Genomic DNA, 25,872 nt, shown 5'->3' with positions numbered 1-25,872 from the left:
TAGAATGTTGAGCTTTTCGATGCCACCAAATTCCCGATGTGGATGTGGAAGAAATCAATGCTCAAGTTTTGATCAAGCTTTACCAATAGAACGTATGATAAAAGAACTGCAGACGTGCCCTAAACCCTAGTCATGCTTGATAAAATAATAGAGCTGATAAGCAATTCGGTTTTTTTTTTTTAAGGCCAAAGATAAATAGTTCTTTAAATGTATAATAAGAACATGTTTAGTAACACTCCCATTTTTCTGTTCTTTTATTTCCGGAACAGAAAAAAAATAGAAATCTGTATGTTAACGTCAATTAATTTTTTTGTTCCTTGGAATAGATAAATGGCTAAGGAATAAATTTGGAACAGAAAGAAAAAGTAACAAAAATCTACTTTTTTTGTTCCCGAGATCAATTTCTAAAATAATGTCATTTTTTTTTCCTTCCTTCTTCTTCCTCCTCTAGCTAGTTGCCGAGCCTCGGTTACAGTTGGCAACCGACCAAAGACGAGGGTCGGCGAGGCTCAACGTCGCCCAACCACCTCTGCCTCGCCATGGCCGGGCAAAGTCGACCTCGAGGTGGCTGGGCGAGGTGGGCTTTGCTCAGCCTTGGCGAGGCTCGCCTGAGGCCAGTATCGACCCTCGTCTCTAGCCAATTGCCGACCATCGCCGAAGCCCGACGGGCTAGAGGAGGAAGAAGGGAGGACAAAAAGAAGAAAAAATTCAAAAAAGCTGGAAATATCTCAAAACATCATTTAAAAACTAAAAAAATTTCCATGTCACAAATTTTTTTTAAAGTCGTACCAAAAGCTTTTATATTCTTTTTCTATTCCGAAAATAGAAATCTTGTATAGTTACCAAAAGCATTCCTCTGCTCAAAAACTCGTCCAAGGAATAGAAATAGAAAAACTATTTTTGAAAAGAAATTATTCCGGGGAACAAAAATGTTACCATACGCACAATTGTACAATAAATGTGCGTTTCCAAGTGTCTTTGTAACAGTCGCAAAAATAAGTCTAAGGAACAAAAGGGCAGTTCGTTTATATCATTACACATCAGACGATAAAGTCGTGCCTATGATTAACTAGAATTCATGGCTAACGTCGATGCACTGGCCACCAAGACAACAATCAAGCAATTGCAGCCTCTCCCATGGCCAGTTGTCACTCGCCTCTGCCGGTGAACCGCCACCCGCCACCAGCAACTACCGCTGCCACCACCTATGCTACCAATCACCATCTCATTCTCCTCCACGCACAAACACACACAGAGCAACACCAGAAATAAATAAATAAAAAGTATGAACATCTCAAAGCACTCGCTGCTTTTCTGTGAACAAGCTAATGGAAATTATCAAGAGAACAAGCAGATCCAACAATGTGGCAAAACAAACAAGGCCAGACCCTAACAACAGAAGAAATTTCACTATATTCAGTTTACAGTGTGACGTCACATGCCAACCGGTACAAGTCACTTTGTAGCCAACATTAGCTGTGTATAGGGACCAAGCTCAATCTGCAAAAAAATTTACTTATAAGGCAGTAATACAAGCTACTGCAGGCCGGAAAAGAAAAATTGTCATATGATCAGAATCCTGATGTTTGGCAGCCCCATCCAGCGGTCAACTATACATTTAGAAAAAGCCAATCTCCAAGAAAGTCGAACGGAAATGGACAAAGCTTCAAACCAACCGGACGAGTTGTTGTCCCTCAGCGTTTGGATATGTCCATGCATATACGCATCTCTTTAGGAGAAAGGGGCTACTAAGATTTCCAATCCTTTCATTTGATTGCTGGTAATTCATACTTCATAGACAAAGGCAGATTGTTCTTCCTCAAGCATGCCATCAGATCCAACACCCCAACAGCAAGGTTTTGACACATTCATCACTCATTACGAATCGATTGGTACATTTCCCACAATGCTGGGGATTTAAACATTTCACCCATGAGATTCTTAAACTTGATACTGCAATCTCCTCCACTGCGAATACCATAAACGAGAAGATAAACAATAAAATCTGAATGAAGAAGCATGTAGGAAGGGGGTAGTTTGCATATTATTAGTCTCAGAGAATTAAATACACCAAGAGTCACCATCTAAAAACGCAACACATCAATATTACAACAATCCAAACAAATTATCCTAAGTGTTCACGAGCAATATGTTTACCATGGTTGTCAGGATCACAATCCGGATTGTAGGTCCTATAATCAAGAAATTATCAAACGATCCGGATCGCTATCAAAGTCACTGGCAGTTGGGGTCAAGGTGAGAACGCATTCCGGATTGTGGGATCATGCATGATCGCAATCCGGCTCACGATTCAAAAATCCCACTCATGATTCAACCGACTCCACTCATGATTCAGTGCTCATAACACTATTCTCCCACAAACCATCATCTTTTTCAGCTAGAAAATGCAATCCCACGAAACAGTAATTCTATAATCAAACTAGAACATTTAAGTAGAAACATACCTTATCCGATTTAAGGATGCAATTGCTCGAAGAGCACTCCGAATCATGTCCTCATTACGATCTACTTCTTGCTTAACAGCATCCTGCTTTGGCTTAAAATTGATGGTCTTCTGAAGAGGATCCACTAAGGAGTCTAACACTGAAATGATTTCACAAGAAAATTACATCAGACGAGTATATTTCAGCATTTCCAAATCCAGTCAAAGTATAACACACCCACCTGCCAAGACAGCAGCAGGACACTTATCTGCAAGTTTTGAGAGGATAAGATGACAAGGCATCTTGACATCATAGTGATCTGGAAAGACCAAACACTAACAAATCAGTGGGCAAGTACAGTAAACTATGAACACAGGTCAGCTCTTGCGCAGGGAGAGACAGCTCACCGTCCAAACCAGATCTGAGGTAAGGAACAATAAAGGATGAGGGATTGACTTGATCAAGGCAGTTGTCCAATAATGTATCCACACACTCAAAAGCTGCTTTTCGTAACTCAAGGCCATCATCGACAACATGCTTGAAAGGACCAAGATCAACTGTCCTAATCAATTCTTGCTGCAGAAATTCCAGACATACATAGGCCAAAAACACACTTAGTGATCAATTAACAACTATAACAGAAAGAAAAAAGAAAACCACAAAACCAGTTATACAAGGCTTGTTGATATATTTTGATAATACAACATGCCAAAGTTAGTACCTTAACCATTGTCTGATCATAAAGAAGCGGCAAAAGTTCTGGCAGTAAACCCTTGATAAGGTTAGGCTTATTATGAGCAGCTGTACTTAAGGCCAAAACAGCAGCACGTCGAACATGCTTCAAAAGAATCGAGACAAAGAGGAGTCAGCATAAAAAGGAAAAAGAAAACAATGAAAGACACTCCAAAAACGGGGAAAAAAGGTAAACCAGTAAAACTTCATCTCAGATCACAACAAAAACCTCAGAGAATCCGGTGATAAAGAGAATTACTCTTTGTCTAAGAGAAGAAAGAAGACAGTCATACCCTGTCCCGATCCTTAATAAGCATCAGAAATGTTGAGATCTCTGGATAAATTATCTCATCTATCTTCTCTGGTCTCTCTACCATAGAATATTTTACAGCAGTGACAACAGTAGCTCTTGTAAACCCGGCTGCACTACTTGCACGCACCTACAAAGATGAAACAAAAAGGTTCGAGTCAAAACAGAAATTATTTGAAGCGCTTCTCTTTCATTTTCACACTATTTCAGGAAATAAAGAACTCAATCGTATGGATATGCAAAGTACAAGTATTCCAGTCTGAGCAGGAAATGGAAAAGCCTCAGCTCATTAAATGATATTAACAGGTAGTATTTCAAAAGCCTAGATTGGAATGCCCTTCAATCCATTGATCAGAAATCACATACCTTCAGGGCAGGGACAAGCTTTGTTGGTTCAATTAGTGCAAGTTTACCCAGGCATTCTGCAACAACATTCCGAACTCCTTCCTCTTCACTTTCACAGTGGTTGAACAACAATTTAAGTATTTTATCAACACTTGTATCATCAAACTCATGTTTATCGACAGACTGTCTTACGATCACCTGAAATACATCGCATTATAAAAGCATAAGGCAACTTCTTCACCACTTAAGATTTCACAATGAAAAGAACATACCTCCTTTAAAGAATGAAGAAGCAGATACTGTTTCTTCTGTTGATTGTCAATCTGATCCAAAATAAATGGTAAATACTTTGGGAGATTCCCGACAGCAATATTTCCAAGGGCATATGAAGCAGCAGACTTTATTTCTTCAAAAGGAGACTGGAAGGACTCTATAACAATACTCTCAATCTGCATGTGCGCACCCAAATCCTTCCTTCGACCAATTTCACCCAAACAGAGCAATGCAAGATGCTGCTTAGCCTGCACAATGGCCATCACATTATCAATATGCAATTAAAATGTAAAACTACAACAATTTCAGCATCAATCAAAAAACATGTGCTCTACACCTGTAGACAAACAGAAAAAGATGACACAATTGAAATAGCTCTCCTACAAAGAAAATCATGACCTCAATGGAAAAGATGCTATATTCCTGCAAAGTTCATGCTTTTCATAACAGAAAATAAAAGTCATCCAACATTATAGCATAGTTGATATGAAAAGTTCAATTAAAGATATGGCACACTGCTTGACTTCCTGATCTCAATTGATTAGTTTTGTTCAAGTAAATCTGCTGCCAAGTTAAAAGAGCACATGCTGAGTATTGACCTTCGAAGTGCTTTATATGAACCATGAGGACCACTATGTACTTTTAATTCTGGCTCAATATATATACAATGTCAAGTAATGTCTTACCAAGTCATCTTACACAAATGTTGAGAATTTTAAGTTTGAGCTGAGGTAAAAGCAATTTCATTACAAAGTTTGCAGTCAATGGAATTTCAATGGCATAAGCAGGACGTTTTACTAGATCATCATCCACTAAATGTAGCTAAATTTCAAAAAAGCTCAAGAGGAAGAATCTCCTCTCTCCACATGAGCGTGCACATACAGAGAGAGTGATAGAGAGAGAAAACAGCAGAATCAGTCTTGTCTAGCTTTTGTCAACTCTTACACATTTCCATGTCTTTAGCACCTTAGCCATTGTCTTACTAAAGACCAATTACTAATGCAACTTCTTACTTCCCAATCTCTATTCAGCAGGGAAGGATCACAAGTGAGGTAAAAGCAAAAATTTTAAAACGATAACAGCACAATGCGCATGTGCATAATCATAATACTAACAGAATAATCATATTCTTGTTTATTTCTTAAATAATCACTATGCTATCAAAGAAAAACTACAGGATTGTGGTGGAACATTCCTCCATGTAAACCTCAGAAGAGAAAAGAACATTGAATTAAAAAAAAAAACCATTGTAATAAGAGTTTTTCCATTACTGAATATCAACCAGCGGCACTTTTTTTCTTTCTTCAGAGTTATCAATTAGATAATGCCAATAGATTAAACTCATCAATTTAAAAGCTTTGAAGTTCCCATGCATCCAAACCTCTTTATTCCCATGTATCAAGTTAGTCTCTGATATCATGTCCCATATATAAACCAACCACAAGAACAAAGACAATCAAAATGGAATTGAGTCCTGTTTAACAAATTCTCATAATTTCAGCTGATTTTCTTCCTGAGAAAAAAGAAACACTTTTTCAATGTCAATAGACTCGTATTTCTTCAAAGTCAACTGGGTAACTCCTTATCACTACATGTCATATACTCTGATAGGTTAGCAATAACTATATAGATCAGAAAAGAAACGACTTACCGAATTGGAGCTGTTATCATCTTTAAGAATTTGTGTGAGCATTGTCACAGTAGCTGAACATTTCTGATCACCAGCAGCGAGGCAGAGAACAGCAACACATTGTGCTATTGAGTACAATGCTTGCTTTGCAATGCCACCTGACTGTGGAGATGGTTTAGCACTGGCAAGCAGAGATTCGAGCAAAGAATCAAAGCTGGTGTTAGCAGAATACACCAATGCAGCAAAAAAGTTTTGCAATGCCTGCAAAATCCAATCAGAGGACAACTTAGTGACATGAAAAATCCAAGTCATGAATACAATTCAGAATTCATAAGGAAGAAGTACCAGAAGGGCTTGCCCCTGCAACAGTGAGCTTTTGATTAATGTTAATGCTTGAGGAAGAACTTTATCTGTAACGGCCATGCCAATATTCTGGCTTGACCTTTTGTCAGCCATTAAAGTGCAGCACAGTTCCAAGGCAAGAGCTGTCATATGCAAGTCTGAATCACTGAATTTTAAGAAACAACAATCAGCTCCAAATAGGATTTCATAAAAGCTAATATGATATAGTTTTTTTTTTGGTAAAAGCTAATATGATATAGTTTGTAGGCACAAAGTGACATAAACTTGAGAAAGAAACCTTATCAAGGATGACAGCTCCACAATAATAGTTTCGTACGCAGATGAACTAATTTCATCACCATATGCAACAATCAAGGAATTCAATGTACCAAGCGTTGCCTGCCTTAAAGCTCGATTGGCCTACACAATAATCACATAGCGACCACTTCAGATCTCATCGAACCAGCTTTTAGCCGATTTAGTCAACAATAGAATATTAGTTAGATGGTGTAAAGTTGATATACCTTCCTCAAAAATGCAGTCAGCTCTGAAATGACATGCTCCAAGACACATGATAGATCAATACAGAGAGGAGAAGCTGCTATTACAGCAAAAGCCTGCAAGGAAAACACTGGATTTGGACCCACCTCTACATAAACACACTGAAAGCACAAGGATAGTAGGGGAGATAGGCATGTCTAAAGAGGAGTTGAGACACTGCATTCATCAATGTAAGATCAAAACCTTTGTCCTACCAACTGATCATAATGTATTCTTTCATTCAAACAAACATGTAACCAGTTATGAGCCCAATCACAACCTTACGATTCTAAACAAAATCCTAAGACTTCCATCCATATCAGATACCATCATAATCATAAAAAGTATAGAGAGCTCATCCGATAAAGTGAAGTAGGATTGAAAAATAGAATTAGTCTTTGCAAGAGGCTCAATCAAAAATGGTATCATCATGTACAAGTTCAATATCAGTCAATTTAAGTGGTATTTTCCTAATTAGTGGGTGACAGATTCAGCAGGATAGAGATAAACCTTCACAGCCGTAAGGCGTGTGATCTCGTTTCCCATCCGATCGACAAGTACAGGAAGGCAAGCAGGTAATTGATGTCCAAGATTATCGCCGAATGTTGATACAACAAGTCCCATACAAGATATGGCACACTCCTTCACTTCCTGAACAAAGGGTAAACATAAGAATTAGCAACAGTAGCAAAGAAACATTTCATGAGAACAAGAATGAACCTGATCTTGATCTTGGTTTGTCAAGCGTGACATAATGGCATCATAGATAGGATGAACATATGGCTTGAAGTCGAAACCATGCACCTGTGTGTGAAAACTACTCACAGTCAGATTGTTTCACCAAGAAATCTTAAATCATAAGATGAGTGCAACCCACCTCAATATTTGGGCGGACAACACGAACAAGCTCCCCACAAACTCGTAATGCTTCTGCTGTGACTTTGTAATATCTCTCGCCAACAGCGGATAAAACAGGGGAGGAAAGGGCCTAAAACATCATATAAAACAGAGGAAGTAAATAACACCAGCTGCAGCTGATTTCGTATAAACCCTACTCTTAAGGAAGCAGAATCTCTGCTGCTCTCACATACAAGACAAATACGGCAGGTAGCATAAAGAGTTTGCACGAATTTCTTCCTAAAAAATTGCATATCTTTTAATCAGATGAAATCCCATCAGAGGATGCCAAAATGCACATCCAAAGTTAACAATACAACAAAAACTATGCTCAAGGAGCAAGAAGTTGAAAACAGACATTAATCCACAAAGTCTTGAGAATAGTGAACGCTACATGAGCAGCTAATGTGTTCATGGTTAACATATCACAGCAAAAGATACAGTCACTCATGTCCTAAAAGGTACTTTCATCTTATAATGCAAGAGCCGTCAGACTGATAAGGACAACAAAGCATACACATTCAAAAAAACAAAGCCTTTTGCACCTAACAATCTCATTGGTAATTCCTAATTTTGCAAACAACAGCAAAGGTAGAAATTATACCTTTATGTAAGGATGGAAAACAGAAGGCGAATGTGAAGTCAACACTAATCTTGTAAAGATCAAAGCCTCAGTTTTCAAATTTGATGTAGATGACTTGTCCTGGTCAAATAACAACATGACAATTAGAAGCCAGAGAAATAACCGGTAAATCATTTACATCATGGAGTCAAAGATCTATAACGAAACATTAGGAAAATGACAATGTACATACACTTAGTGCCTTTTCAATTCCAGGAATAAGTGATCCAATGTGGTCAGCAAGACAATCTGGCAATACAACCACAAGTTCTTTCAAGACAGCAAAAGCACCAACCTGCAACAATTGCATATATTAAAATTTACTAGGAAGGAAAAATATCTAAAGAGACTGGAGGAATGCACCACCTTTGTTTTGATTGATTTCTCACGCAACTGTCTGTTAATAGATCTGACAATTTTTGCTACTTCTTGTTTCAACAACCATCTTGGACTGCATTACACACCCAAACCATTAGCACCATAATTTATTGATCAAAAACATTATTAATAGTTTAGAATCTCAAATAAACATGAAAATGCAACAAGGTATCCTAACAACCCAACAGTAATTCCTGAACCTCTAGGACATAAATATTGATCACTGACAAAAATAAAAATCTAGAAAACCATGTAAATTTAAGTATTGGAAACTCATTTTCAAAGCTTCCATAGCAGAAAGCCAATAAATAACCAGGTAATGCTATAGGACTTGCTAACCAATCAGCCAGGAAGTTTCTATCTCAAAAGCTCTTCCATCAGGGTAAAGCATCCATTCATGTTGAATTGTTTCAGGTTAAATACATCAAAGATAAAAAGAGAGCACACAGGGGGTCCTTTCTTTTGTAACAATGATGCTCAATAAATTTTCATCACACCTAGGAGCATCATGCATGAGAATTTAGTAGGAGACATTGCCTCCGCAACCATCCACATTTATAACGAACAATCCAAATTAAGGATCCTTTTTGATTTGGAACCACCAAATGGATGGAAAACTGTTCCAGAAGGTAACAAGGTATTTTGTCTTCCTCTCAAAATAAAGGATACTGATCCAAAGAAAGCCTGAAATTTTAAATAGTTATATATCAATGTGATTCCAAGTTTCCTACTAAGTGTGTTGAAGCATCCAACCGCACCATACCAGATTTCAGACAACTAAAGTTCCATATCCCTTTTCCTTACATACACTGAGAATCCACATTTGATCTATTACTCTTCTTAAGAAAAACAGTAGCTACAAATATGAGCAAAAGAAACGAATCTAAAACTATTCAATTTCTGCAGATGCACACTCGAGAAAAATAAGAAGGCCATTACATGTTGCCTGTATTCTTCCAATATAGAAAGAAATATTGGTGGTGGATGATGATGTGTTTTCTCACGTTATGTTACTCTATCGCGCTAGATAATTAACTCCTAAAAGGAATATAATCTCTTTCACATCATGAATTTTTGTTTTTCCTCTTAGCCAAATGTGATATAACCAACTTCTATCAATACCTTAAGTAACTCAAAGACAAACCTTTCATGATAAAAAATTAAACAGGCTAACCTCCCTCGTTGGTTTCCGAAACTTCAATTCCATGATAATATGAGAAAAAATAGACTACAAATACAAAAGAATGTAAACTTACCTCGATTCGTCAATGTCTATCTGTCCTTTTGTCACATTGCCAGTTTGCCTAAGTAACTCAATGAAGGCATTAAATACATCCATCTGCATTGTATAAGTATTAGAAACTGAACAGCTTATGGTTCTCACAACGGAAGCACTTCATGGAAACTCACTCACTTTAACATTTTCTTCCCTTTCCTTAAACCGATCAATCAACTTAGGACAAGCCTGCACCAGAATATCATTAATTAATCATTTATTTCCTTTTTGAACAAGAAATATCCACAGGAAGATAAAAAAATTAGAGTCCTAAAGCAATCAAATGCAACATAGACAGCTGCCTAACAAACAGGAAAGTAATAAAGAAGGGCAATCAGAGTAGATCCTAATGGAGATGCACATGGTACACTTCTACATGATCAGATGCAACTCTTGTTCAAACAAACCTCTACATAAAGCTTTGAGAGCATTTCTGGGCGAGAAACAATTAATGCTGCCAAGCATTTAGCTGCAGCTCTTCTAACTTTCCAGCTGGCATCCTCATCATCTGTATACTCATTTGCGCTATCACTGTAACAGAATGCAGTTCTCAAGTCACTATGAAGTATCCATCTAAAAAAATTGTATTAGCTCCTTTTCAGCAAAATTAACGTACTCGTCTTCCTCTTCCTCAAAATTTTCCTCATCAGTATCTTCCTCCATGGTATCCGTAAAATTCGGGTCATAGCTAAGATACTCCAACGTAAGACTGAGGATTTGATCACAATATGAAGAAATATCTCGGGGGCACCTCAACAGAAAGCTTTCTAGTGCCTGGAAAACGAGATTGAACCCAGTGCAGAAATGAGTACAAAATGCCAACAACTCCGGCCAAATAAAGTGGCAACAATCTATTGACAGAGTCAGCTGACATCCGAGTTAGATAAAGGACACAAAAATAGAGCAATTAACAAGAGAATACCCATCTACCTGGAGGCTGTATTCACGGAGCTCTTCATCATTCTCTGAGGCATTGGTACAATAACTGATTAGCACTGGAACAGTTTCTCCAAGATGTGGTCCAAATCGGTAGCCAACGGCACGGCTAGATTGCAACATTTTCATATATTAGTATCCACCAAAAGCGGATTGGCAGCAGCATAAGCAATCAGTTGATCGATTTCAATTTAAGCCTAAGATATTAAGGGTGCCTTTGTATTATACGCGTTAATTTTTCCAAAGCTTTTCTTTAGAGTTGAGACCTGCCCTATTCTAATAACCAAATGATGTTCAAAACAGTTACAAAGGGCACGAAAAATGCCAAATGCCTCTTAAATGAAGTACAAGATAAGAATGATTATGCTCCTTAAGCTTTTAGATCCATAGCATACTAAGAAAAACAAAATTTACCTATTTAATTCCCCGAAGTTAACAAACAAATAGGGTAATTAACAGCTAGATATAAGTGACAATGATCATGGCAACAATCAGCATTAATTATAACAAAAAACAAAGACTGATAACTAACACAACCGGATTTATCCTTCTAAGTTGTAAAAGGGAGGCACAACTTAGCGCTCTTAATCCCAAAAAAAACACACTAACCTACCAAGAAAAACAATGCACTAGAAACAGAAAAAAAAAAAGAAAAAGAGAGGAAATGGGAGACAAGAAATTTCAACAGGAAATAGCTTGAACCATAGCACGATCAAATCTGAGGCCAAACATAGTGTGCTTGTGGTTAGGAAAAGTAAGTGCAAGCCTGGTCTTCTGTAAGTGAAACATGCGAGCCACTTAGACTATTAAACTAGAACTATTAAATTTTTTCCAAAAACAAAGTATAACTTGGCAGAAAAATATCATCTTCTAGTTACCAAGGTAAGACCGATGCTACCTAAATAGCCATAATTCTTCCTCAAACTGATGCTGTTCAATGCAATAAATCAATGGGAAAAGAATAGAAGGTAAAACTAACCTCAGAGCACCAATCATTTGAATATTTGTTCGGATCATTTCAGACTTCATGACCTTATTTCTCAGATGCTGTATGACCTCAACAGTTGCCTTTGCTAACAGATCATCCGAGAGGCTTGAAGCAAGAGATGCTGCAGACAATGCAATTCGCATGCTTAATCCATTTCATTCTTGACCTTGGCCACTAGATAATACCTTAATTGAAATAAGCTAGAGAATGGCGGAGACTTTATGGAGAACTGTGTTTCAAGATGCTTATGGACTATTTTACATCTGTAGCCGACCATCAATCATAACAGTCCCTCCTTGAGGCTCAGCTAAACTAATTAACATCACTAACATAATGCACATCACAAGATGCTGAGGGCAAGACCTAAAATGCCAATTACAATGCTGAGATGATGTACTCTCCAAATAAAGTATAAAAAGGGAAACTCCAGAGCCAAATCTTTCTTAAAGTTTCGTGTACCAAATCTAAGCAAAAACTTTCCATCAGCCTCATATTTGTGTGAACCAGTCAAATGCCCTAATCAAGATTGCTCCATTTGTCAACAACAATTGCCACAATTCCGTCATGTTACTGTTTGAAAAGCAGCAACTTTGGTTCAAAATGTACAAGAAAATGAAGTCTTTGTTGTGAAACACGAACAGCATATAAACAATAAGGGACTGAAACACTATTCAACACTGTGGCTTACCTAAGCATGAAACAGTCTTTTTCCTCACACTAGCTTGAGGTGAAGTCAACTGGGATAACAGGGCGCCCAAGAGAAGTTCATGGTCATTTGCAATCAAATTACCAAATTTGTGAAGGACATCACATAAAATGTCAAGGCATTCACACTTTATCTCTGTGCTCATACCCTATAATGGTAAAGAATCAGAGTTAGAACAATGAGCAATGAGAGAAGAAACATCCCATTCCAACGATTAAAGTGTGTTTGTGGCTTTTTAATTGAGATAAGATGTGTCATTTCCATTTAAGTGTGTTTAAAGCGTGTAAAGTTCCAAGGGACAATTGCCAACTGCTCTAAAAGCTTAAGCCATCAAATGAAGTGTAATTTAATATTTAAATACTATAACACTCCTCTCCTTAGAAATGTAGTGTTTATCATTTTGAATTAAACTTTAACACGAAAAAATATAGACACATTGGGAGGCAAAGCATGCAAATGAACTAGGATCATTTTCTCTAAATGCAGGTTTTTTTTTTTCCGGCCAGTTAAAATTAGTTGACGTTGAATCGTCCTTTATGGCATCCAAAAGCTGTTTATTAGTTGTTGAATAAGTTGATAATGCTGAAGTTGCCACCCACAACCGCGAAGATCCATCTCTAGAAACATTGGAGTAGTAATTCAAAGTGAAGTGTCTCTCTACCTTCTATTCTTCTGGAGAAAATGCTAAACTCATTTACAAATATAATTCCCAATATTAAACAGCCATAAGTAATGGATAACTTGACGATGTTGACCTTTCTAAAACTTTAGATAAGTCAATCTCCAGGGAATTCTACCCAAAGTTAACTCTTATGTAACAACGAAAAGGGCTGACCTAAAAGCTTGCATGCACCATCACTTGCAACTTTGTATACTGAAGATAAAAATGAGTAGAGATGCCACATACAAATCATCCAACACCAACATCAAAATTAAAGAATCGCCCAATATGAAAATTCGCATTGGTTCATTTGACATCCACTAGTATCCTTACTGCACACGTATGCTCATACTTCTCATTAAGCATGCATGTTGATGTTGACAAATTGCATTTACCCTAACAAAACTGAATGTGGATCCTTCAGATCATGCTATAAGTTATATCACAAGATGTAGCATGAGAATGTGCAAGCAAATGGGCTTATTTGACTACTTCTGCAAACTCACCGGACCGGTTATTCCTTTTACCAATTGTGGAGTGAGAGTAACAAGCACTGATCGTGCAAGAGACAATGAAGAAATCTCAGAGATAATAGTCTTCAAAGCAATGCTGGCAACATCACGATGCTGATCCTTCCCATTTAGTAACTTGTCACAGAGTTTATCTGTCATATCCACAACACGCACCTCGCTAACCTTCTTAACCAAAGGAGCAAGACTGCATCAACAGATCATACTCAGTGTTAGAACAGAGCCAGCACACACTGCAGTAGAACAGACGGCACCAATACAGAGTCAGATGAGAAGATTAAGGGAGCAAAGGTAAACAGAGAATGCAAATATAGATGCAAATCACATGGTAAAATTTTCTTATGAAATAAACAATCTTTTCGTACCTACTCAGTCAACTGAAATAGTCAACAAAAAAAAGGAAGCAACATATGGTGGAGTTCGTACTATTTGTTAATGCCTACAGAGAATTGGAATGGGTAGGGGAATATACACATTTCTTAAATGTTATTCAGTTTTCAAATGCTTTCTCATTCTACTTCCCTGGTCTAGCCAGCATCCTTATGCATAATCAACTGGCCTTTTATACTCTCCTAGGCTAACTTGACCAAGATAAATGCTCACATACGTAAACCCAATGCACATCTGACATCACAAATAAAACTACCAGCACAAGAGGAAACGCGAATGAGCAATCAATTCGAGGACAGAAGAAAGTTTGAGTGCCAACCATTTCACAGCCAATCCAGAAACATCGCCGGCTGCATCATCAAGCTGTTGGAGAACAATATTACATAACTTTATCTCCAGATCAGCGTCGGCTTTGAAGCCCTCTTTATTCAACTCGTTCAACAGATCAGACGTCGCCATGTATCTATAATCCTTGTCCTTGCCCGTCATCTGCAGACATGCTCAACATCAGAATGACACCCTCGGCACACTTAAGATGCGACTGAAAACAGCATTCAAGTCGCACGCAGTCATATCAGGACGCGATGTTACCTTTTCCAGTATGCCCGTCATCTGTAGATTTGCCATCTTGACAGAGACCGAACTCCCCAACCGCCAATCCCTGAATCGTACCGGAATAAAAAAGCACAAAACACGCAAAGAATCAGGCTAGCAGAGGGGAAGAAAATAAAAAAATAAGCCACTCGCGTCATCACTGCGCAAAACCAAAAACGGCATGACCCCTATTCCCCATCTGCAGAGCCCACCCCATTGCCATCGCCGCCCATTCCCCATTACCCAGTAAACGGCATGACCCCCCTCCCCCAGGCTTCCCAACCCACAAAACAACAATGCATCACCACTTGGCCCCAAACCCACATACATCCACAAGCTAGAAACACCGCACAAGCCCTAGCTCAATCCCATCTCATCCGGGTGACCACAACAACAAGAAGATGGGGGGGCAAACACAAGACAACCCCCATCGACCCAGAAGCGAGCACCCACCACGCAAAGACCCCCCAACCCCCATCAATCGACGGCGGCATCAAAGTGGGGGGGAGAGAGAGAGAACACGATCGCACCCACAAAAAAAGAAAAAGAAAAAGAGACCGAGAGCGCAGTTTACCGCGGAGTCCGCGAGCTCGGATGCGAGGAGGGATGCGGCCGGGCTCGAATTTGAGAACCCTCGCTAGCTCGTCGCTGATCTGCTGCTGGGTGTCTCTCTGCTCGGGTGCTCGGTTCTTGACAGCCTTCGCTTCGCGGCTACTGAGCGGGACACTACGAACCAGTCAGAGCAGACAGAGGGGAGGTGAAAGAAGAGGAAGAAGAAGCAGCAGCAGCAGCAGCTCTCAAGGATTCGCTTGCACGGAAAAGAAAGAAGCAAAATGAAAATAAATTATTATGAAGTAAAATAAAAATAAATAAAAACCCTATTTTTTTCCTTACTTTCTTGACTAATTGAACCGGGCCTGGACCCGGTTTTGCATATCCGGGTTTGGGTCTATGGCTCGTCTATGAATATGAGCTATAAGGCCCTATCAATGAATTTGAATAACCCTATCTAGACCAAGTCTTTTGGAATGTGAAATTTGATTTAACAGTTTATATGATTGTGAAGCGAAAGATGTGTTTCCACAATATTTAGAAAGCATGGTGTTTTTGGAAATCATCGATTGCATGTTTCAATCACGCCGTCGCCTGTTTTATTTATTTATTTAATCCAATAGATCCCGGATGAACGTCGTTATTCATATCGATTTGGTCGTTCATGATAGGACGCGATATGATTCGTGTATTTCGTTTGGATATTACTTATCGTTTGGCCAAGAACTCTTAAAAGTTTGTAAGATTATTATAATTCCAATTGTGACTCAACTTAAAAAGGAAAAAAGAATGAATTCACATGTCTGATCAAGTGGATTTGACGCGATTTTTTGCGGGTTGTGCAAGGGCGAAATCACAGACTTAGATTACTTCCGTCGAGTCCGCCGACACTAATACCAAATTATTTAAATTGATTATATCAATACATCAGATAAAAGAAATAGATTAATGCCTAATCGGAGTTGGTAGGAGGTAATTTGTTTGCACTATGGCAAATGTAATGAAATAGAGCTTTGTGGCGACGACCCATGTAAAGTCCTTTGCACTATTTTTCTAGTTTTATATTAAATATTTTATATTCCAAGGACTATTTTGAATATAATCCAAGAATATAGGGTCGCTTTTAATATGTGGTGCCCCCACAGTTAGGAATATATATAATCGAAAACTACCCCAAATTCTTTGAATGAGCTTGAAAAGCGAAATGCCATGAGGATTGAGGAAGGTCGCCCATCGGATCTAGCAGGCCTTGGCAAAAAGGTTACATTAAGCACATAACTGCATCAACTCTGAAAATTAAGAGTAAAAGAGTAACGTTTGAAAGACAAAATACTGACTTCCAAAAAAAATTAACTTATAAAAGGATATAGATTCGATACGACTCGTTTCTTCATATGCCCAAAATACAATTTATCGCGTCATTTCGTAAAACAATTTTGTTTCGTAAAACAATTTTGCGAACCATTCGATATGTTGCTAGCTGCTATGTTCCCGTCGACACGATCCGACGCAAATTTATCGAGTTATCCTGGAATCTCATAAGACAGGACATTTCAGTACTGATAGTTGCCATCCAATGACCAAAGTAGTGAAGCAGCGGAGCCTTATGCAGAAAGAGTTGGCTGGCTTCATGTATTGTCACATTCCCAGATATTCCCCTTCATCTCATATGCAAAACAAGACCTAACTAGTATGACAGTATGTACTATCAGCATCATTACCGCTGCTGTGACAATGGCTGCTATATAAACATCAGAAAATTCCTGTACAAACAGTCTCCACAATGGAAATTACTAGTATAGACTCGAGGCCACTGGACCGGATCAGTCACCGTCAGCTCTGCATGTAAATCCCCAAAGTAGACCGAACCCGACACTATGCCCATCCTTGTGTGCGATATCCTTATGGAGCTCTACAATACGCCCATCCTTTTGTGCAATATCCTTGAGTGAGCCGATGAGTGATGACTTTGAGAACAAAAAAATGTTCCTGACTTTATAGATCAAAGTTCCACCAGTGATTAGCATCTTCTAGTTTCACCTCTCACAGATTAAGTTGCAAAAGTGCTGACTACCTAGTGTAGACAAAATAGAGGTCAGAAAGATCAAATGAAAATAAATTTAAGCACTACAGAGCATTTAAAAGGGGGCACACATACCACATTTGGGGCTCAACTTTTAGTCATGGAAGAACTGCTTTTATTTGCAAATCCTTTTGAATAATTTTCGCTCCGCAACCTGGTCCATCCAATGGGCCAACAGCCTCCTCATCGACTAGAACGGTATTTACAGTATTGACAACTGCAGCATCCTGCGGAACCTGTACGATAGAAAGATATATCTTTTTGGCATTGGATAGTATGAGTAGTGTAGGGAAACTAAACTCAAGAATACAGATTTCCCACACTTTTCCCTTCTAAACAATAGCAGAATTAATCCTCTCATGACTATGAGCAGACCTACTGACTGGTTAAGGTTTAATTTATTAGCCAAGAGTATAGCACAATCGTTTGGCAACTATATGAAATAAACAGACTCCTCCTGTTTCCTCAAGATTTATTATTTATTGGTTTTTTGGTTGAGGGGTCAAACTGCTTCTTAAGAGTTATGATTGATCAACTGCAGATGTAAAGATTGGGGAGGACAGCACACAAACTTTTACTATCTTTTATGGGGTACTATACAGGACGGTACAAAAACTTGACTTCATTACTCTGGTTAACTGCAACAACAAGACTAGAGCTTTAGGTTTTGTACTGCCGAGTAGTTTCAATAGTTTATAACGAATACAACTTTCATAACCATTTTAGAAATCGACTCCATTATTCTCAGCCACTAGTTGTCCATATAGCGGGTTGCTGCAGCATGGAGTAGAGCGACACATCACTGATAAGACCATGTTAATATTTTCAACATTTTTTGGGCCTGGAGAACCATACTGGAAATTAGAGTGAGTTTTCAGTACCAGAGGAAGATGCAATCTGTATATTATAGAAGGAACTGAAATGGTAGTTTGTACCTCAAACATTGCTTCGATCAGTATATTCTCCAGAAGAGCTCTTAAACCCCGTGCACCAGTGTTCTTTACCAATGCTTTCTTAGCAATTAATCTCAAGGCATTATCTGTAAACTGTAATTCAACCTGAAATATATGCGACAATATAGTTTAGCACAACACCATGGCACCAAAATGAATGTTTTCAAGAAAATATTTTCATTAAGACTACTGATAGATCAGTATACATTATTCATCCGGAACATCTTCTTGTACTGTTTACCGAGAGCATTTTTCGGCTTCGTGAGAACCTAACGTACATCAAGGAAAAAGATTCCGTAAACTTTCCCATAAAGAAAAGCAAAAGTGATGAACTTCAGTTAAAGGGAAATCAGCTTATTGCGGAGGCAGTATGGGTTATCCTATTGGTAACCATGCACCTGAACTAATTGGTCTTCACTCAAAGCTGATAAGATAGCCACAACAGGAAACCTTCCAACAAACTCTGGAATAAGGCCATATGCAATGAGATCACCACTTTCTACCTGCATTGCCATTATAAGGGCAAGAGGTCAGACTGAAATTAACAAACCTGGGACAGTCACAAGTACATCTCATTTTTCACCAATAAAACAAACATGGAATTACAAAATAATACTCAATTCAAATTCTTGAGTTCTTATTCTAATACTCAACAGATTTCAACAATGAGGATGCCACCAGTGTATCTGTCAGTCCACCAGTCCTCATGTTTGCACGCACTGGTGCTCCAAATCCAATGGAAGAATCTTGTCGCCTGCAAAAATAATACATAAACAAAATTTGACACTATGAACTCACTTTCTACAAGCAATCAAATAGATAAAAAAAAAAGAAAAGGAACCGATTAACATCGCCCAAAGATCCTGAGAGGGCTTTACCTTTCTGAGATAGTCTTATCCAAATCAACAAAGGCCCCACCACATATAAACAGGATATCCTTTGTATCTATCTAAACATCAGAACAAAGGATTAGACATCTCAAGCATGAAATACTACACTTTATCAAACATTTGAGATCATCTTATAAACTTTAAGTTCTAAGTAGGAGGAACACGAGAGCGCTTCAAAGCCAAAAAAACAGGAGACTCATGCAACCAACTGGGAAGAAGCACCAAACTACCAAAGGCCTTTGGGTGACTAAGGATGGCAATTTATCCCGGCCAGCATATGTCCACATTGCCAGCCCCTAAATTTTTTTGTTCGACTAGTACTTGACAATCAATTTTTTTTACTTTTTCACGGAATAGAAAAACTGTTTGCTGTTAAATCCAAAATAATCTTTTGAATTAAAGTTAAGTTTAAGACAAATGTGAGGCAACATTACAAAGAGGGTAGCAAAACCTGAATGCCCCACGGGGGTGGGAACGCAGGGTGCATATGTGGCTTCCTCAATTATCATGAGGTGGGGATGGGGAATGCAAGCCCCGCTGCCCCATTGCCATCCCTATGGGTGACTCTACCTCCATCATTCCACCCAATTAATTTATCAATAAGAGCATCCCAGAAACACGAAGTACTAACAAAGGTAAAAGTTTACCCGAATGTCATCTCCAGGAAGATGCCTCCGAGCTCCTTTATCAGGAATATTCACTACCTGAGAATGAGAACATAGTCCTTACGTAGGGTAAATGTAGCCTTTGGTGCTAGGAAAACAGAATAGAGAATTGCAACTGAAGAAGCTCATGAATGCAAAAGAGAGGTACTTCTTTTGCTCTAATTTAAAAAAATCTATAGTATTTTGAGGTAATTGATAGATGATGTATCGCAAAAGGAGTTCAAGCTCGATGTACGAAAAATCACAACACTGCTCCTGTACAGGCAAAACTTCCAAACATTACAGATACAAATCAAGTTGGAGATAAAAACATAAGTGGACTACGTGTAATTAAAACCTGAGGATGTAAGTAAGTTTCACAAGAAACAAAAGCCTATTCAAGTGTTATAAGGAACTGACAATTATGCCGTTTCCTTTAAAAATTTGCAAAAAATTTATATGTGAATTTACATGTCAATGTATGTTTTGCAAGTTTTGTTCCAAGTAAAATAAAAGTCGAAATGCGCAAGGCGCTAAATTTGAAAAAAAAAACTGTCAAAAGTAAAAAGTGAACGTTATTCCAAATAGACCCAAAGATGTTACCGAGAAAACAAATAAGGTAGCATCCATTAACTTGCAAGTTACTCAAACAGGGTGTTAGATTGACATCAAATGGCAAACCAAGAAAGTACAATGGCCACCAAATCAGAATCCTCTGATTTCGAGCTAAAATTGATTATTGTTTCTACAACTCAAAATTGTAAAACACTTTAGGAGGCCGAAGGAAGCCAGACCCCTATCCCCTATTTCTGTTCTCATTAATCAGCAAGCTAAGTTGCCCTCCTCTCATGCTGAAGAAAAATAGCACAACTCTTAACATAAATCAAAACACTTATCCAATATTTATAACCAAAGAAGAAGCTATATAAAAACACATGCAAGAAAACCATCCAACTGTTCTTCTTGAGCTCTTTCACAGACACTGCAAAGCATGAAGGATCAAAACTAGTACAAAGAAAGGAAACTCACAGTTCCTTCTAGCATTTTCAGTAATGCCTGTTGGACACCCTCCCCTGAAACATCTCGGCCAGTATCTACATGCTCAGCCTGCACATTAGTCCCGCTTAGATAAGTATGAGCTCTAGATTCTCTATATTTAAAAAAAAAATGAATCAGTCAGAATACCTTCTTTGTTATTTTATCAACTTCATCTATGTAAACAATACCTTGCTGTGCTGCCTCCACATTGAAATCAGCTGCCTAAAGGCCATAACATAAGTTGTAGGTTGATAAACATGTTGAAAAGGCATGCCATGAGCGGCAAGAAATTACTTCAAAATCTTAACTATATTCGAATACTGTAACCATGAATGGATGTGTATACAATGGCAGATAGCATCTCCACCCCTATCACTAAAACCCACCTATATGGTATGTGAGACAAGACTAGCAATACAGGACAAATATTCACCTCAAATCTGGTCCTGCAATTTAGCAGAAACATGCAACCATTATAAATTTTTAAAGCCAGCTAAGCATTTTTTGCTTTGTAACCATGTACCTTGTGCTCAGCTCTAATTTTCTTTTTACAATACCACCTTCCAACTTGTGGTGTTCTGAAAGGTTTTGGCCCGTTACTTTCAACATTTTTTACCCCTTATTCTCAAAATATCTTCTTTTTGTTTTTCTCCAACACCATTTGCTAAGAAGCTAGCACCGGCACTGACGGTTAGATGTTGGACTTGGAACTAAGAACAACAATACGGTTGTGAAGAAGGGCACAGTACATCTCATGTCCCCACCGAATTTCCAAAAAAGATCTCTAAAAAGTCACTAATTTGTGCTTAAATTACAATCACCCCTGCATAAAAAATAGGACGTCAAGAAGACTCAAGAAGCAGATCATTGGCCCATGATAATTGCCTATTTGAAACTTGAACACAAAAAGTCACCACACAAAACACCATTATGAATCTTTCAAATCACAGAATTGCCCCATGGAATAGAAAAAATCACCAACTTAAGTGGCCTTTTATATGCATATCTTTAGGAGATTATGACTGTTAATACTGCCAACATTTAATGATGAAACCAAGGAAAAAACCTGAAAGAGATTTTTTTTTCTTTGGCAAGAGTCTTTCTAAACATACCGCAAGCAGCTTATATATTATTGACTCTACGTCTTCACCAACATAACCTGCCTGGAGAGAGAGAGAGAGAGAGAGAGAGAGAGAGAGAATCAGTTTATCTCAGATATGCACGTAAATGTTACAGGCAACAAAAAATGAAGACAAAAATTACTGGCATGCAATTGCAGAACAAATTCAGGGAGGTGGCAATTGAATGCAAAAGAGAAAACATCACGCACATGAATCTGTATCAATAACTCTAGAGAAGTCCATTAATGACTGAGATAGCCAGTTCCATTGCCTTTAGAGATCGATTCAAGAAATTTAGGGGCCCTTTGCTTTGAGAAAATTCTCCAAATTCCTGTTTTCACCCTCTTTTGGAAATATGGGACACTCGTTTTGGTAGTGTATTCTAACGAAATTCTTCTGAAAATGCGGAAACTGGTTTTCAAAAGTTAAAGTTTAAGATTGAAAACAGCATAACGTTTCCAGAGTTGTCAACTCAATTGAAAATGTGCTGTTGAGCAGAAGAAGAGAAAGGCTTCACTAATCTCCTCATAGCAGATGGTTGCACACTTTTCAAAGCAATCTCTCATGTTTACACCTTCAAGATTATAAACACAAAACTCATTGCATGCATCTCGTCTCTCACACAATCCCAGTATTTGCAGACTTGCTCACCCAAACTCTATGTGCGTGGGCGTGCAATGCTGCAACAAGCTCTTAGAAAAAATCTGATAGAGAGTGGAGAAAAATTTGGATGAAGGGAAACCTTACTCAGGGCTTTTTCTTTTTTTCAATGTCTGGAGACTATGGGCAAGCTTTTTTGGTGCACGAAACTCCAAAGAAGCTTTCCGTTCACCTCCCCAACCCCCCAATCCTGGGCAAGCTTTCCATATCCTGGGCAAGTTTTTTTGGTGCACGAAGCTCGAAAGAAGTCCTTTTTCAATATCTGGACACTATGGCAGATACTGCCATAAAAGCACTTTCTAATTGCACAAAGCATATACAGAACCAATCCACGGAGTGGAAAAGGCTTTTCTCATGTCATTGCTGAAGACTCGGTTAACCAAAATTTTCTCCTTGGGAATACATGAGAACTGCTTAGGCATTTCCAACTAAGAGCTGATGTCCAAATGATATCCAAAATTTCATATGCTTCTTGAGAGTCGTGACCCATAGTTTCTCCTCAATCTATTAAGAAATTGAGCCTCAGCCTACATAAGATTACATGCCTATACCAAAACATCGTGAGTTATAGCTATCCCAGTCACTTCAAAAAAATTTCTCTCTTACCCACCCACAATAAGGAGGCATAGAGCATTTTCCCATGGACCCATTTGATCTCAAACCTTGTTAGTTTTTGAATACCACACATCATTTGCGACATCATAATCTCCACACATACCACCATGCTGATGTTAGATTATCCAACACTGTCCAACAGCATGAAGAAATTTTCGCTGAGATCAAGAAGGAGGATTACTTGCCTCTGTCAAAGTTGTGGCATCTGCAATTACAAAGGGGACACTCACAGCGCGAGCTAGTGTCTTTGCCAGCAATGTCTTCCCTGTCCTTAAAAGCACGGCAGAAATAAAACAGTCCACAATCATACAAACTTATGACCCCCAACATGTCCTATAATTGCAGGACATATACCACATATTACAAGTAGTGTTCATACCCGAGCCAGTGGGACCCAGCAGCAGTATATTGCTTTTCTCTAGCTCCACAGAAACATATCGATTATCATCAGCAAAATCACCAAAAGATAACTCCCCATCTGACCTGCTACAGACATCAATTGCTCAGGCCCAAATAGTGATATATCGCGTCATCAAGAGCATACTTGAGCAGAGACAAGTTTCAAAATACAAACCAGACTTCAAAGCACACTAAACAGAGATTGATAGGGAGATCTATGAGCTATAACTATAAGGGCACTAACTGACATAAATCAGGAAGAGCTGGAAAACTAACTCTTTCCCGAGAGAGGTGTGATATATCCTCTTGTAGTGGTTGTACACCGCCACAGCAAGAACCTGTTCCCGAGGGAATATTAGTGCCTAGCAAAGACTGATTCAACTAACAAAAAAAAAAAAAAAACATGCAGTTCCAAGATGTAATCATGATAACCATCATGCAAAGAAGTATCTAAACTTGCAGTCGGAGGACAACTATGCAAATTGACATTGGTCATAACCCCGTTTCTTCATGATGCTTATCATGAAGCAAAGGCACGCAAATTCTACACAAGCTCGCTCACAAAAAGCCAAGAATGGAACCTTTTTCGCCATTTCCTGCCCAACAACGAACTCGTCAAGCCCCTTGCAAATCTCCTTCGGCGTCGGCAACTTCCTCCCCAACTTCGCTCCTCCTCCCCAACCTCCCTCTTTCTCCTCCGCGATCGCCTCGCCGATCTCCGCCGCTTCGCCGCAACCTCGGCTCCTCACGCGCGAAGCATCGCGATGCCTCTCCACGTCCTTGGCGGAGACCCGGCCGATCTCGACGAAGCTCCCCTGCAGGGGCTCCAGCTTGAAGGGCCTGAAGTAGAAGGCGGTCCGGCAGTGGGGGCAGAGGTTGAGGGCCTGGTAGACGCCGGGCTCCCGGCCGGTAATGGAGAGGGGGCGGTTGGAGAAGAGGAGGGGCATCTGCTTCGAGCACCGAGGGCAGTTCACGTCCGCCCTAATGTGGTCGTACTCGGTCCCGTCCCACTTGTGGCGCCGGTGGTCGCGGCGGGACGAGGCGGCGCCGATGATCGCGAGGGAATTCGGCGGGAAGGGAGGTCCGGCGGCGGCGGCGGCGGAGGAGAGGCGTTTGAGGGCGGCTCGGGAGCGGCGGAGGGCGGCGAACATGGCTAACGGAGGACGACGCCACCGCCGAAGTGGCTCAGTTTTAGTTGGGGGGATGGCGGCATCACACCATCAGCGAAAGAGGATGAAGCGTTAATTGGATTTTTCTCCAAAATACCCCCGTCATTTTAGGCCATTAAATAAAATAATATTTTTATTTTTTAATCTGCTAATTTTTTAAACCTATTATGTGTAAAAATATAAAGGACAAATTTATTCTATTTTCATGATTTATTGAACTTTCTCTGACTAAATGATGCATCATGTATTACCACCAATCTAAACTTCATAGTAGGCCTCTTGGGCTATATACTGTAATATAGAATAACTCACCATCATGTCTAATATTGCCCTTATATTTTCCATATATAACGGGAAAAATCGGGTTTTACCTCGCTTTTACTAAACTTTCGGAATTATGCTCCAGTAAAATAAAGATCTTCGGAAATAACTTTGCATGCAAAAAGATATTAACAATGTAGTAATTTTCATACGGCGCTCATTTTGGTCTTTTCAAATGATAACTTAAATGTCATCATTTTTTTTAAATAAAAAATAAGCTTCATTTGAGTGACGTTGGCTATTTCACTTGAACTAGAGGATTTAAACCTTATGAGACTATTTCAGATGGGGGTAAGCATGATGTGGGTGGGCGGTTACCACCTCGGAACCGGAAATCGTCCACTAAGGATTGGTTTCAAAAAATTAGAATCGAAAACCGTCCGTTGACTGTATAGACCCACCTAGAAACTAGACTTGCCGGTCCAGTTCGGTTCCCGGGTGGATCCATGAAATTGGTCTCACCAAGCTTCCTTGGACAAATCAGAAAATGGGTTAGTCTAAGTCCCATGGCTCATGGAAGAAAGCGTGTTGGTTGGTTGCTTTGGGTTTTTTTTTTTTTTGGGGTCAAAAGTTGTGTTGAAGTTAAGGGAGAGGTAGAGGGTTTGAAGATTGGAAGTATGTTTATACCTTTTGTTTGTTGTGATTGTGATGTTTCTTGCAACTCCTAGGAGAGGGCAATGGCTGGATAAGAGGAATGGCAAGGCATTGGTGGGGGATTTGCTCTGAAGTGGCTGGAACATAGATAATATTGTCAGTTCAAGGAAGAACTAGGATATTGTAGGGACGACTATTTTGTTTCTTCAACTTTCACTTTCGCTAAAAGTGAACTAAAT

The 25,872-nt window shown here is 39.1% G+C and overlaps 2 protein-coding genes across 2 annotated transcripts; both read right to left on the bottom strand.

Annotated features, from left to right (window-relative positions):
- Window positions 1–1,365: 1,365 nt before the first annotated feature.
- On the bottom strand, window positions 1,366–15,412 carry LOC115691195 (cullin-associated NEDD8-dissociated protein 1). The gene is made up of 29 exons (XM_030617771.2): window positions 15,169–15,412; window positions 14,592–14,661; window positions 14,320–14,489; window positions 13,587–13,797; window positions 12,402–12,567; window positions 11,705–11,834; window positions 10,720–10,834; window positions 10,406–10,563; window positions 10,197–10,320; window positions 9,928–9,978; window positions 9,770–9,852; window positions 8,502–8,586; window positions 8,329–8,430; window positions 8,118–8,216; window positions 7,494–7,604; window positions 7,337–7,420; window positions 7,127–7,267; window positions 6,601–6,693; window positions 6,375–6,496; window positions 6,080–6,242; window positions 5,756–5,995; window positions 4,104–4,352; window positions 3,853–4,029; window positions 3,470–3,616; window positions 3,166–3,282; window positions 2,852–3,020; window positions 2,686–2,763; window positions 2,466–2,604; window positions 1,366–1,968 (listed from the first exon to the last, which is right to left on the bottom strand). Exons 2-29 carry the CDS (start codon window positions 14,625–14,627, stop codon window positions 1,872–1,874), a joined length of 3,657 nt encoding a protein of 1,218 aa, XP_030473631.1. The 5' UTR covers window positions 14,628–14,661; window positions 15,169–15,412; the 3' UTR covers window positions 1,366–1,871.
- A 1,235-nt stretch (window positions 15,413–16,647) lies between these two features.
- On the bottom strand, window positions 16,648–24,715 carry LOC115691197 (CLP protease regulatory subunit CLPX2, mitochondrial). The gene is given in 17 exon segments (XM_056307427.1): window positions 16,648–17,220; window positions 17,305–17,465; window positions 18,165–18,287; window positions 18,389–18,451; window positions 18,581–18,685; window positions 18,837–18,936; window positions 19,061–19,131; window positions 19,720–19,776; window positions 20,746–20,823; window positions 20,902–20,976; window positions 21,867–21,913; window positions 23,332–23,415; window positions 23,530–23,633; window positions 23,826–23,887; window positions 24,131–24,607; window positions 24,609–24,655; window positions 24,658–24,715. Coding segments are annotated over 16 exon segments (1,674 nt in total). The 5' UTR covers window positions 24,701–24,715; the 3' UTR covers window positions 16,648–17,220; window positions 17,305–17,327.
- Between the last annotated feature and the right edge of the window lie 1,157 nt (window positions 24,716–25,872).

The sequence above is a fragment of the Syzygium oleosum genome, unplaced genomic scaffold (genome assembly GCF_021117445.2).
Source record: "Syzygium oleosum isolate NSW1041296 unplaced genomic scaffold, Sole_v2.1 Sole_v2.53, whole genome shotgun sequence".
Taxonomy (NCBI): domain Eukaryota; kingdom Viridiplantae; phylum Streptophyta; class Magnoliopsida; order Myrtales; family Myrtaceae; genus Syzygium; species Syzygium oleosum.
The sequence above is the reverse complement of the archived record's forward strand: the minus strand, read 5'-3'. Positions and strand labels throughout refer to the sequence as shown.